The sequence below is a fragment of the Chrysochloris asiatica genome, unplaced genomic scaffold, assembly GCF_000296735.1.
Source record: "Chrysochloris asiatica unplaced genomic scaffold, ChrAsi1.0 scaffold00007, whole genome shotgun sequence".
NCBI classification, from domain to species: domain Eukaryota; kingdom Metazoa; phylum Chordata; class Mammalia; order Afrosoricida; family Chrysochloridae; genus Chrysochloris; species Chrysochloris asiatica.
In genome coordinates this window covers 11,242,428-11,255,790 of record NW_006408525.1, presented here as the reverse complement: position 1 = coordinate 11,255,790, position 13,363 = coordinate 11,242,428, and the positions used below count along the sequence as shown (strand labels likewise).

At 41.0% G+C, this 13,363-nt stretch overlaps 1 protein-coding gene across 2 annotated transcripts; it reads right to left on the bottom strand.

The window, feature by feature from the left end:
* Nucleotides 1-6,135: 6,135 nt before the first annotated feature.
* On the bottom strand, nucleotides 6,136-10,327 carry SRSF1 (serine/arginine-rich splicing factor 1). 2 transcript variants are annotated; one of them, XM_006832396.1, is made up of 5 exons: nucleotides 10,016-10,209; nucleotides 9,466-9,650; nucleotides 8,450-8,622; nucleotides 8,060-8,246; nucleotides 7,655-7,677 (listed from the first exon to the last, which is right to left on the bottom strand). In XM_006832396.1, the coding sequence occupies exons 1-5, from the start codon at nucleotides 10,207-10,209 to the stop codon at nucleotides 7,655-7,657; spliced, it is 762 nt and encodes a 253-aa protein (XP_006832459.1). The 2 variants fall into 2 exon arrangements, with proteins under 2 accessions (XP_006832460.1, XP_006832459.1); XM_006832397.1 differs by having other exon boundaries at nucleotides 6,136-8,246; nucleotides 10,016-10,327.
* Between the last annotated feature and the right edge of the window lie 3,036 nt (nucleotides 10,328-13,363).

Below are 13,363 nucleotides of genomic sequence, written 5' to 3'. Positions count from 1 at the left end.
GGAAACCCTGTTCAGGGTCGCTATGGGTCAGAACCGACTCGATGGCACACAACAAGTTGGTTCTAACTCATAACTTTGTATAAGGTTTTTCAAGGAGTGGCTGGTGGGTTTGAATCACAAACTTTGCATTTAGCAGTCCAGTGCTTATCCTACAGCATGATATATTAGGGTAACTAATTTTCAGCTACACTTTAAAAAATATAATGGTACTAACAGGTCAAGAATAAGTACTATTCAGTTCAAAAGATACTTAATGTCTAGAAAACATTAAACACAACCAACCTAGCAAATATGGTTTCATATAAATATAATAAATCCTCTAAGTGATGCTAAAAATATGATCACTCCTAAAATTATTCCACACTACCAAGATGACAAAAGTCTGAGAAGTATATTCTTTTCTATTCCATAGCCAATTTTTGGCCTAGACTCCCCCACCCACCACCCCCCCTCCCCACAGTCCCTTTCCCAATTTTCTCACTCCAGTTAGAGTTGAGAACCTGAGACAAACTGAGCAGATGCTTAAAAGGGGAAGAATTTTGCCCAACAAATAGAGCCAGCTATAGGCAGGAAACCATTAAAACCATCCATTTTTGGAGCTGATAAGGAAGAATAAGTTATTCAGTAAATTGTGGAAATCAAGAGTTAACTTTCTGGTTGCTCCCTCTAGTGGGTAAGTGATTTCCCTAGACTTTACTCCATTACTCCATCCGAATAGGCAACATTTGACTTTTTAAAGAAACTTCTGTAAACATTTGGCGGACCTAGTCCTGGCATTAAGGAGCTCTGGTAGCATAGTGGTTACGAAGTCTGGCTGCTATTCTTATGGCCAGCAGTTCCGTGGAAGAAAAGATGAGGCTTTCTGCTTGCATAAAGATTTACAGCCTTGGAAACCCTATATTGTTATGTGCCGTCCAGTCAGTTCCGACCCATAGCAACCCTCTATATGGTTTCCAAGGAACAGTTGATGAGCTTGAACTGACTTTACAGTTCAAATGGCTTTGCAGTCTGGCACATTTACCCACAGTGCCACACCAGGACTCCCTATGCAAAGTTACTATTCAAGGCACACCAGCACCAGCACAGGCTTGGTTGTTGTTAGGTGCCATCGAGTTGAAACTGAATATAACACTGCCCAGTCTGAGCCAACCTCACAATTGTTGCCACGCTTGAGGCCCATTAATGCTGCCACTTTCCCAATCCCTCTTGTTGGGGGTCTTCCTCTTTTTTTGACCATCCACCTTACAAAACCTTGATATCCTTTTCTCCAGCAACTGGTCCTTCCTGACCTCCAAGGAGTACTCTGGCTGCACTTCCAATATTCTCCTCCAACACCATAACTCAAAAGCATCAATTTTTCTAGGGTCTTCCTCATTCACTGTCCAGCTTTCGCATGCATGAGGTTATTGAAAATACCATGGCTTGGGTCGGGCACACCTTAGTAGTTCTCGAGCTGACATCTTTGCTCTTCAACACTTGAATAAGATCTTGTGCAGATTTACCTAATACATTTACGTTTATTTCTTGATTGCTGCTTCCATGAATGTCGATAGTTGATCCAAGAATGAAATCCTTGACAACTTTAATCTTTTCTCCGTTGATAAGAATGTTTATTGGTCCAGTGGTAAGGATTTCTGTTTTCTTTACATTGAGATGCAATCCATACTGAAAGCCGTGATCTTTGATCTTCAGTATTCAAAGTCCTCTTCACTTTCAGCAAGCAAGGTTATAACACCTGCATATTGCAGATTGTTAATGAGTCTTCCTCCAATCCTGATTGTCACATTTTTCTTCAAATAACCCGGCTTTTCAGATTACTTGCTCAGCATACATGCTGAATAAGTATGGTAAAGAATACAACTCTGTCACACACCTTTCTTAATTTTAAACCATTCAGTGTTCCCATGTTCTGTTCAAACTGTCTCTGGGTCCATGTACAAATTCCTCATGAGCACAATTAAATGTTCAGGAATACGCATACTTCACAAATGTTGTCCATAGCTTGTCATGGTCCACACATTCGAAAGCCTTTGCAGTCAATAAAGCACAGGTAAACATCTTTCTGGAGTTTTCTGCTTTAGCCAAGATCCACAGGACATCAGCATTGATATCCCTCATTCCACATCTCTTCTGAATCCTGCTTGAACCTTTTAAGTTCTCTATGTATGCTTGCAGCCATTTCTGTACTATCTTTAGTAAAACTTTACTCATATGGGATATCAAAATTATTGTCCAATGACTTCCACATTCTGTTAGATCACCTCTTCTTGAATGGGACAAATATTATCTCTTCCAATTGGTTGGCCAGATGTCTTCCAAATTTGACACAGATGACTGCCTCCAGTGCTGCCTCACTTCCTTGAAATATTTCAACTTTTATTCCATCAATTCCTGGTGCCTTGTTCTTTCAGTATCATTGGCTCTTGATCATATGCTAACTCTTGATACAGTTGAACATCAACCACTGCCTTTGGTACAGCCCTGATAGTGCTCTGGTATTGGGAGGCCTGGTAAGTCATAGTGGGTTAATGCACCAGACTGCAAAGTCAGGTTGAACAAGCTTGGCAGTTCAAGCTCACCTGCTGCTCAGAAACCCTATACTTGGTCACTTTAAGTACTGACTTGACAGCACTTAAAACAAGCCCTGGTATGGTACTGAGTATAGACTGACTGCAAGACCGCTTTTAACTGTAAGATCAGTGGTTCAAACTCACCAGCTGCTCCTCGGAAACCCTATACAGGGTCACTTTAAGTTGGAACTAACTATATGGCACTATCAATTAAAAATTTGTTTTTTTAGTGGGAACCCGTTAGGTTACTAACCTCAAGGTCAGTAGTTCAAAACTACCAGGCATTCTGCAGGAGAAAGATGAAGCTTTCAGCTCCTATAGACTCACTGCCTCAGTAAACCCTATGAAGGGTCGCTGAGGTGGAACCAACTCTACAGTATTCTGTAAGTTGGTTCTGAACCACAACAACCCTGTATAGGGTTTCCAAGGAGCAGCTGGTAAACTTGAGGAAACCTTGTGGTTCAAACCATCTTTGCAGTCCAGCATATAACTCATAGCACCACACCAAGCCAGCATTAAAAATCTCCATTTTACCCTACTATTAATTTATAACTTGTCTAGTGACAGGTTATACCATTCCTTAGAAACACTACCCAGGATTGCTGAGTTAGAAGTGACTGAGGGGTACTTAAACAATCTCCTTTATACTTGTAAAGAGACCAGGAGCCAGAACACACAGATTTGTTGAGTTCTGTAAAGTGTTATTTCATCTGTTTATCATCTTTTTAAAGGCATAGCTGCTTTTCTTCCTTCCTGGTAACATGCAGGTTGAGTCACACCACTGTTCCCAAGTAACAACTGATGGGTTTGCTTAGCCAACCTTACAGTTAACAGTCCAGTGATTATCCTACCTCAGCACACTAGGACTCCTAACACATTTAATGTTATAAAAATTAGGAAGCTATTTGTAAGTTAACTTCTAAATGACAAATTCATTTTCTGTGTATTAGAGGAGCACAACAAAGGATTTTTTGTACTAATTTTCTTCTCAAGTCTTAAAACTCAAAACCACCTTGAGACTTCAAGCCAGTTATCAATAAGTATCCAAAGTTCTCAATCACAGAAATTAATGCTGCTGGAAGAGTTCTGATGTGGTACTGTGGGTTAACACGCCAGACTACAGAGCTGTTTGGACTGCAAGGCTGGCAGTTCAAGCTCACCAGCTACTCCTCAAAAACCCTACACAGGATTGCTATGGGTCAGAATCGATTCAACAGCACTTAGCTATGCTGCTGTGAGTAGACTGTGACTTCTTGGGCCTGTATAGCAAAACATTGAGAGATGTTTCCCCATTTTCTTTGTGCCAATCTTTATGCCAGAGCAGTCAATGTTTCTGAAGGAAAATAACCCATCCCCAAATAGAAAAAAATAAAAGAGTATTCACATATTATTTTAGGACGGCTAAGTATTTCTATCAATGGGAGAACAATTATGATCCAGTTATGTTTGCAAGATAAAATCCATGGCATACCTCTTTGTGACTGCTTCAGCCTAATAAGACGGGGGAATTTCTTTAGATTAATAATTTCTGCAGCAAAATAGGTTAGTTTTAAGTGCAAAATGAGTGGAGGGAGACACCATATTAATTCAATGAGAAAATCTGTGAAGATAGTGTACCGGTTTCCTGACTTCACACTATGATGTTAACTACATTAAGCCACAAGGCAGCTGCGTTACAACAGAACTTTGGTGATATTTTAAAAATGTCTTTTTCAGTTTAATAGTATATTATACATACAACTTATTACAAACTTTATACACAGTGCATAAAAGCAATAAAAGAATTCTCAAAATTCATTGTACATAATCATATTGAAATCAACACATTATCTGTGGATATGAGTGCTCAAAGTTTATTTATTTAAAGTATAAAATTAAGGGGAAAAAAATTAAATTACGGGAATCTGTTCACATTCCAAACATTGTTTTTAAACCATTCAACTAAATTTTAAAAATAAAATTTAGGCCCTAAACCATTAGGAATCAGAAAATGGGTCTTACCTTTTGTTTCCAGAAGGATGCGGCTGAACAGCAAGATGAGTTATTCAAGCTGATGTTATGAAAAATTGCTTCTTAAAAAGATTTAAATTTCTCCTTGGTTAGAAAATTATAAACTAGTTATAAGCTCCCTATAGTATTCTAAAGAAAAATAGAAGCAAACTTGTACAGTTCCGAAAGGGTTTGATTTCCAAAGTCTTCCTTCCATTTGAGGTAAAAAGGTCCATTTCTAGAGACTTAAAGAGAGCAGGAGCAATCCAGTCACCTTTACCTCAAAACCTTTCATAAAAATCTATTAAAATCTCTATATTTAATCTACAGCCAAATAGACCAGGCAAAGGAGAACTTTCCATTTCAATGTGGGGCTTAACTACCAACAAAACTTTTAGTATGAATGCAGCTTTCATTTAGCTTAACTACCTTAACTCAAAGTCATTTTCATTTTGTTACCAAAAGATGTAATGAATAACCCCAGCCTACATCAAATTAATTTTCCTGATGCCACTTGAAAAAAACTTATCAGAGATTAAATATTCCAAATTGTTTTAAACAGCAAATCCTCATTGACCATTATCTTGAGCTCTTTAAAAAGGCTTCTTTAATGAAACTATAAAGTTTATGGAATTCTTGCTTTTTTAACAGCATATTCTTCCTGACATTCCATATGAACTTATTTAAATATACTAGTTGAGTGATGTGTTGCCAGTTTTTCTTGGGGTTCATTTCCACCCTTATACCAAGATTAGTATGATTTCATCTAGGTTTGGAAACATCACCAAAACAATCTTAATTTAGCATCTATGAGTAAGCATACCTAAGGAAAATTTTAATTATTCTTTTGAATAAAGGAAAGTGTTTTTATTGCTGTGTTAGCTACCAGAACTATCAGAAATTAAGTTCATCTCTCATCCCAACATTCTAAACTGGAAAACTCAGCACACCAAGATGCTGTTATCAAGTAGATACAAAACCAAGTAAACTATAAAATGTAAACACTGTTTTGATGTTTTGAGAATAACCTGGTGATTCTTAAGAACTCACAAGGCAAAACTCTAAACATTAACCGTTTGTTTTCTAGAGCATCATACACATTTCACAAGGGAAATATGATGTATCATTCTAATAGATCTGGGAGAATTAACACTTTTTTTTTACCACCCCATTTTGCACAAAAGCCTATAGTCTAGACGACCAAAAAAACTCAGTATCTGTTTTTATATAAGCATCACTTCCATCAAAGTAGGGGAAGCTTATCTTTCAACGATCATCCCCCATTAGCCAAACTAAATTTCCACCCTTTCTCTTTCCCTAGGATTTTAATAATTAAGAGGTGGCAAATGTCAGATCAACACTTAAAGACTGCAAACCACGTCGGCAGTTCAAAGCCACCAGCTGCTCCTTGGAAACCCTCAACAAGTTTAGACTGCCTTTCAAGAACCTTTAAAATTATTAACACATATACAGTTAAGACTTTATCTTCTGAATTTAAAGTATTAGCTGATTAGTCACCAAGTTAAAAATCATCTTACATGAAGAGGAAAAAGGACAACCATGCAGTTTTTTTTAGAAAACGTTTATTTTTCAAAGAAAAATGGCAATAGCCAATTGGAAACCTACTTATTCTTCAACTCCAATTTTGTTTTCTTTAAATTTAGAAGTAACTTACTGATTTACTATTTTAAACAAACCCCCCTTTTCCCCTTTAAATGTTTACCATCTACTCGTGCTGAATCCTTCCAAGGAGATTGCTCCAACGTATATCTCCAGGTCCTCGCTTTGCTCCTTTTACCAAAAAATGCAAAACACAATTCCATCGTGCATCTTAAGGGCTCCAATCGTCAAAAATAGGAAAAAAAAAAAAATCTTTGGAATAGCCAATTAAGTTGAGGAAAAAAAAAAAAAAAGAAAGAAAAATCCACACGAATGCGGTTTGGTTGGGGCAGGAATCCACTCCTATGTTCCTGGTAATCTGATCCCGCTCCATGAATCCTTGTAATTCATCCTCCCTATCCTATCCACATTATGATTTGAATCCAATGATCCAGCTCCAAGGATTGGGATCCAGTGAGCCCTCTCCAATCCAAACCTTTATAACCAGCAAAACCAAAAAAGAGGAGGCAAAATGTTAGATACTGTAATCAAAAAAGGTTTCTGGGGAATGATGAGTTATGTCTGTCATCAGTTTAACAGATGTACATCAATAACTATCAAATTCCCCAAAACAAGTTTCTGAATGGTGTTCAGATAAATTTTTAAACTTAATCATTATAGAGACTAATTGGAAGAAGCATTTTATATTTACAGTTCAACTGATAATGCCAACACTTGCTACTGTACAGCGTATTACAGGTTTTGTGGTTGCAAAAAGTTATGTAGCTGAAAAGTTTACTGGTACTGCTACCCACCTAAGTCTAAACTAAATAATGCTCCCGTCTGCAATTCAATTTTGTAAATTAAGGTATTTTAAACACGAGTCAATTATGAATATTAGTTTAAAGGGAAGGTGAGAAAATATTCCCATCTAGATTATCTACACCATATGTTGGAATTCTATATTTTGCTTTCATTTTGTCTTAAAAAAATGAAATAGCAACGCTATATCAGTCACACAGAGGACATGCAGATTTAGCAGTATTGATATTATACTCTATCTGGTTGGAATTAAAGACACCCTGTACCCACATGTACACCAACAGCAGGTCACACATTAACAGTTGTAACTAAGCACTGTGACAAATTAGCCAGTTCTTCCCACATTAGTCCCTATTAAAACAAAAAAAGGGAAGGGAGTAAAATAAATTGTTACAAAATGGGCAATGTAATTTTGCCACAATTGCCTAGGTATAAAGAGCAAAGCAATTGTAGCTAAAGGTAACTGATAAGATGTTTGTGTTTTAGGGTAGATGTATATAATCATTTTTAACCCTTGTCTTTTAGTATAAGGTCAATACTGCCAATTTCATCTGTGACAATAGCACTTGGAGTCATACCATTGCCTCCATTATTGATCTGATCCTCCTCAATCCTCCTTTTGACAATCCTAAAATGATTGAAATGTGCTCCACAATCCTTAATCCAAAGCATTCTTAATCCATCTCTTCAGATATGTCTACAGAAAGACACATGAAAAGGCAAGTAAACATAAGAACTTCCCCAGTAAGATAACCACAAACACCCCAACATCCCAGTTCACACAACCAGAGCAGAATAGACATTTACACATTATCACAGTCTGAAGAGCGTGGAGAATTAACTAAATTTAAACAATCCTGTCCATGACATCATTTAAAATACAATTTATCAAAGACATGAAGAGAATGTAGATGTTAGGAGCAAGGGGATATTACACAAGAATGCAATTCAACACTAGCCCATTCTGAACAAAACAGTTTGAATAAAAAAAAAAAAAAAAATGAAAAGATTGTACTGAATAAAGGAAAACTGTATACAACATGGGTGCTACAAAAAGTGTCACCAATCATCTTATGTACGAGAGCGAGATCTGCTATGACGGGGAGAATAGCGTGGTGATCCTCTGCTTCTCCTTGGGGAATAACTGCGACTCCTGCTGTTGCTTCTGCTACGGCTCCTGCTACGACTACGGCTTCGAGATCGAGATCTTCCGTAACTTGGACTTCTGGGCCCATCAACTTTAACCCGGATGTAGGCAGTTTCTCCCTATTGGATAGACAGAACTTTCGATTGAAAGATCTAAGCTTTTTACCTGTCTTCAGGCAAGCTGAATGAATACAATGTAATTAATACCAGACATCTGGTACTTTAACTGGACACCTTTGCCTTATTTCTTACCTTCAAATTCCACTGTTTAAGACCATTGTATCCAATTCTGGCCAAAGAAAAGAATTAAGCGTATAACCTACCTCATGAGATCTAAACTTAGTGTTATCCAGTTTTCGAACTGCATAGGTCATATCTTCTTTCCGTACAAACTCCACGACACCAGTGCCATCTCGGTAAACATCAGCATAACATACATCACCTGCTTCACGCATGTGATCCTTCAAATCTTGCCAGCTTCCACTTGGAGGCAGTCCTGAAAAGTGATTTATTTTCTCAATATTCACAGCCCCTCAACAATGCCACCCAGTCGATTTCTACTCTATGTAGGACAGAGAGTGTTTAGTTCCATTGAGTTGGTTCAGATTTCACAGTGATCCTGTAAAAGGTTTTTGCGAAGTATTACTATATAATAGGGTTTGTGTGGAGCAGCTGGTGGGTGTGAACTGCCATACTTGAGGTTTCCAGTGCTGATCCTACAGCGTCACACCAGGAGTCCACAGGACAGAGTAGAACAGCTTAGTGCTCTTTTCAATACTGGTGGTGGTGGTTAGTGTGCCATCAAGTCAGTTCCAGCTCACAGCTATCCTGCATAGGGTTTCTGAGGCTATAAGTCTTTATGCAGAGCACCTGGTAGATTTGAACTGCTGATCTTTTTTGTAACCAGACAAACTATGAGGGGGTCACTTTTTAATACTAATCACTCCAATTTAACATTAAATTTAGACTGTACAGTAAGTAGAATAAACAATGATCATGCTTAAATGATTAAATCATACTTAAATGGTAGCATTTTCGAATTCTGAATGGAGTTCCCACCTGGCTCATTCCGGTTCGACCCCCTACTGATTATTCACCTTTCCACCTCAGACAGAACCTAGAACCTAGGTCCACCGTTTAACAAGGTCCTCATGTGCTAAGAGTTCATTCCCCAGGTCTCGAAGAACCCCGTTCTGCCCGGTTAACTAAACTCACCCCAATAAGAAAGTAACAGACCTGGCCTAAAAACCTGCAGTGGTCAAGCCAGCCCCGCAAGGCCAAGTGTAAAGGAGTTAGTTCTCCCCCTTTTCTCACGACCCGTAAAGGCAGCAAAGCTTACCAGAGACAACCACTCTGTTTTCCGAGCGCCTGGAGGGGGGGCCGTAGCGGCCTCGAGGAGCGCCGCCGCCTCCACCCCCGCCGCCGCCTCGACCAGTACCACGGCCACTTCGAGGAAACTCCACCCGCAGACGGTATCCATCGTAATCATAGCCATCGCGACCGTACACCGCATCCTCCGCGTCTCTGCGGGATCACAAAAAGCACAGCCATGAGAGCCGGGGTCGGGAGGGGAAGCCTATCAGCGTCGGGCCGCACATGCGCACCGAGAGGGAGCCCACATGCGCTACATAATAGGGGCGGCCCCTCCCCCACCCGAGCACGCCGAGCTCTCCCGACTAGTACTCCTGCCCGCGGCGCCTCAGTTTCCCGCTCCGAGCCTCTCAGGAGGCTCCGGGGAAGCCCATTGGGCCCAGTCACCAGAGAAGCCACGCCGACTCCACTCCTTCCTTTAACTCCTGCATGAACGATTGCACCTCGCCCCTCTCAATGAGCCTCCCCCAACTACTCCAACCCATTTCCTTAAGGCTACAGGCCCCACGCCGCCTCACCGCGGGTCCTCGAACTCCACGAAGGCGAAGGGCGGTCCCCCGCGACGATTCTTGAGATCGATGTCGCGGATAGCGCCGTATTTGTAGAACACGTCCTCAATGTCCTTGGTTCGGATATCTGGCGGTAAGTTACCCACGTAAATGCGGCAATCGTTGTTCCCTGCCGGGCCACGGATCACACCACCTCCCGACATGGCGGCGACGAAAAGCGCGGACTCGAGAACAGGCCTTCCCACCAAGCTTAGCGCACAGCAGAGCGAGCCCGCAGCGACACCACGTCTCCCGCGGCCTCTCCAAAATGGCGCCTTTATCAGCTCGGCGCACGGATATGGGGGGGAGGGAGGAAGAGAAGCGAGAGGAAGCAGCTATTTGGTCTCAGTACGCACGCGCAAGTGCGTAACGGGTACCGTTGAAAGACGCATACGCACGCGCGACGTGACCCTCCGCACGAAAGGAAAAAAAAGTTCCCCGCGTTCCCAATTTGCGGAACATGTTGCCAACAGGGTGATCAGCGTGTGGTAAAAACTTAACACAAAGCCCTTGTTAGAGGCGCTATTACCTCCCGTCGGGTCGTCAAGACTAGTTAGTGTCTCCCAATATGAGCCTTTTTTGAAGAATTTCGGCGCCTTGGAGACACTTGGTGAAACCTAGCCTAGAGCCTTCTCCCACAATGCTCCTCGACTGCAACAGCCTTTGGCGGGAAGACTCCCAGGGGCGGGACCAAGCGGGGAGGAGTCGGGCAGTTGCTTCGGAAACAGAGCTGTCTTCAGAGACTACGCCTAGTCCGGAGTTACGATGCTGGAGATTCGATGGCGACATTTAGAGCGTTTCGCTACCTTCCTGCCCCATTCTCTGCAAATAGACCGTGTGCTGCTTAGACAAGTGTTTAATTTAGAATGCAGTTCAGATTCCTTAGTAAATATTTTGCATTAGGTACCATTCCACTTTTGCTTCGGAATTTACCAAGTGCCGTGGAGTCGGTTCTGGCCTATAGCGACCCTGTATAGGGTTCCGAGGAGTGACTGGTGAGATTGAATCGCCAACCTTGCTGTTACAACCGACTTTTGAGTCTAGCGCATTAGCCAACAGCGCCACATTCCGTAGCTCAATTCTACGCGCCATATGTTAGCATGGTTGGTCGTAGTCTGATCAGTTGTGGATGGTGCCTCCCAACCAGGAAAGGTGTTCTCACCGCACCGCCTCTCATTGATCGGCTATCTCTGGGCCTAGCAGAAAGAAGGGGGGCTTAGAATGAATTGTCACTGGCATTTCTCCTACTCCTTTAAAAGAACGAGAAAAAAAAAAAAAGTACGTTTATAAAATTAATCCCTTACAAATTAATATGAGTGTATCTGGGTTTTGAACTCAATCGCAGGTCTCTCCGGTAATACATAGGAGAATTGTGACCATTGGGAGACCACAGTTGCTGATCTGGACTGTGTGATCCTTCTTGCGTACTGATTCCATATCTTTTACATTCTACAGACCTCTGAAATCTTGATACCTATGTAGCGTAGTGGTTACGAATCGGGCTGCGAACCTTAAGGTCAGCGGTTCGAAACTACCAGCTGCTCCGCAGGAGAAAGATGAGGCTTTCTACTCCCGTAAAGATTTACACCTTCGGAAAGCCTATACAGGGTCGCTATGAGTCGGAACCGACTCGATGGCACACAACAACAATGTGAAATGCTGGGCTTTTTAAATATTGAAAAGAAACTCAAAACATAAAAAGCCCTGCAGTTGTAAATACGCAAAAAGATGTACGCTATATTGAGTTTAAGGCTTTCTACTCCCGTAAAGATTTACACCCTCGGAAACCCTGTACAGGGTCGCTATGGGTCGGAACCGACTCAACAGCACTTAACAACAACAACTTTGAGTTTAAGGATAATTTCTGTCATCTTATGTTTTTATTTACAATAAACAGCCTCTCTCCCCAAGAATGTTAGGCAGCTAACAGACATACCACAAAATATTAAAACTGGATGAAGAAATCATGAGGATGAGAAAATAAGAGGAGGGAATTAACTGCACACAAAATGCCTGCTGATGAACTAGAAGATGGACTGCACATTTCACTCTCGTCTTTTGTTATTGTTAAGTGCTGTCAAGTCGGTTCCGACCCATAGCAGCCTTGTATAGAGTTTCTGAGGAGCTGCTGGTAAGGTTGAACCACCGACCTTGCAGTTCAAACCATCCTTGCACATTAACCCGCAGCAACACACCAGGGCTCCCTGGCCTTTTTAGAGGCCACAATAAAGGAAACAAGTATTTTCAAGACCCAAAATGCCTTTGAGATAAAAGTAGTTCTGTTGTACAGATTAGTTGTATAGGAGTAAACAGAGTTGTTAAGTGCTGTGGAGTAGGTTCTGACTCATCGTGACCCTAAATGCAGTTTCCAAAGAGTGTCTGGTGGGTTTAAACAGCCAATTTTGTGGTTAGAAGTCCAGTGCTTGTCCTATAGCGCTACACCAGGACTCCATTCACAACAGAGTTGTTATTGTTGTCATTGAGTCGGTTTCTAAGAAGCAGCTGGTAGGTTTGAACTGCTGACCTTGGGGTTAGCAGTCCAGTCCTTATCCTACAGTGCCACTGTAGCACTCCCATAACAGAGCAGACCTGTTTAAAGATAAGAACATTCGATTCTCTTGAATTTTGTATCTCTTGTTCTCTGGGGAAAATTGGCAACTGTCTTACCATAGGGTAATCTTCACACAAATTTTCTCTAAACACTGTACAGGATTGGGTTTCTACTGACCTATTTACAACCACTCTCAGTGTTGCCTGTTATCATCCTAATTGGATTTGTGGTGTTTCCAAGCTTTTAGCTATCACTGGCAGTTTTATGGATCGCTCTCTTACAGTCAGTTAATTTATTATGTATGTATTTTACTAGTTTATTCCTCAGACACTTATTTTTAATACTGTTGCTGTTTATAAAATGTTGCTTTCTGAAAAAGAAACTTTTTCTTTCAACTTTTTATGATGAATTAAGTGAAGGTTTACAGAGCAGATTATCAGTTTTACATTAAACAAATCATATAATTTGCTTCATTGTTGTCAGGTGCTGTTGAGTTCATTGCGACTTTATGCACAACAGAAGGAAACACTGCCTGATCCTGTGCCATCCTCGCAACTTTTGCTAAGCCATTGCTTCATTACATGGTTGTAACTCCCTCCCCCTGCCCCTATGTACCAACAGTTAACAATATTTACCTCTATTCACTTTAACTATTGCATTCCTCCATGTGTCTCCTGCTACCTTCATCTTTCTTGTATATTGCCTACCCTGTCACCTACATTAACATGTGTCTACCCTCTCACCTGGGAATAATTTTACTCCCCCAC

Bases quoted from the DNA above. Each gene is read 5' to 3' on its own strand.
- SRSF1 (XM_006832396.1), bottom strand. From the start codon at position 10,209: ATGTCGGGAGGTGGTGTGATCCGTGGCCCGGCAGGGAACAACGATTGC. The intron at 8,623-9,465 runs GTAAGCTTTGCT...ATCACTTTTCAG, and splicing joins AAACAGAGTGGTTGTCTCTG to GACTGCCTCCAAGTGGAAGC. The intron at 7,678-8,059 runs GTACATAAGATG...GTCTTTCTGTAG, and splicing joins TCATAGCAGATCTCGCTCTC to ACATATCTGAAGAGATGGAT.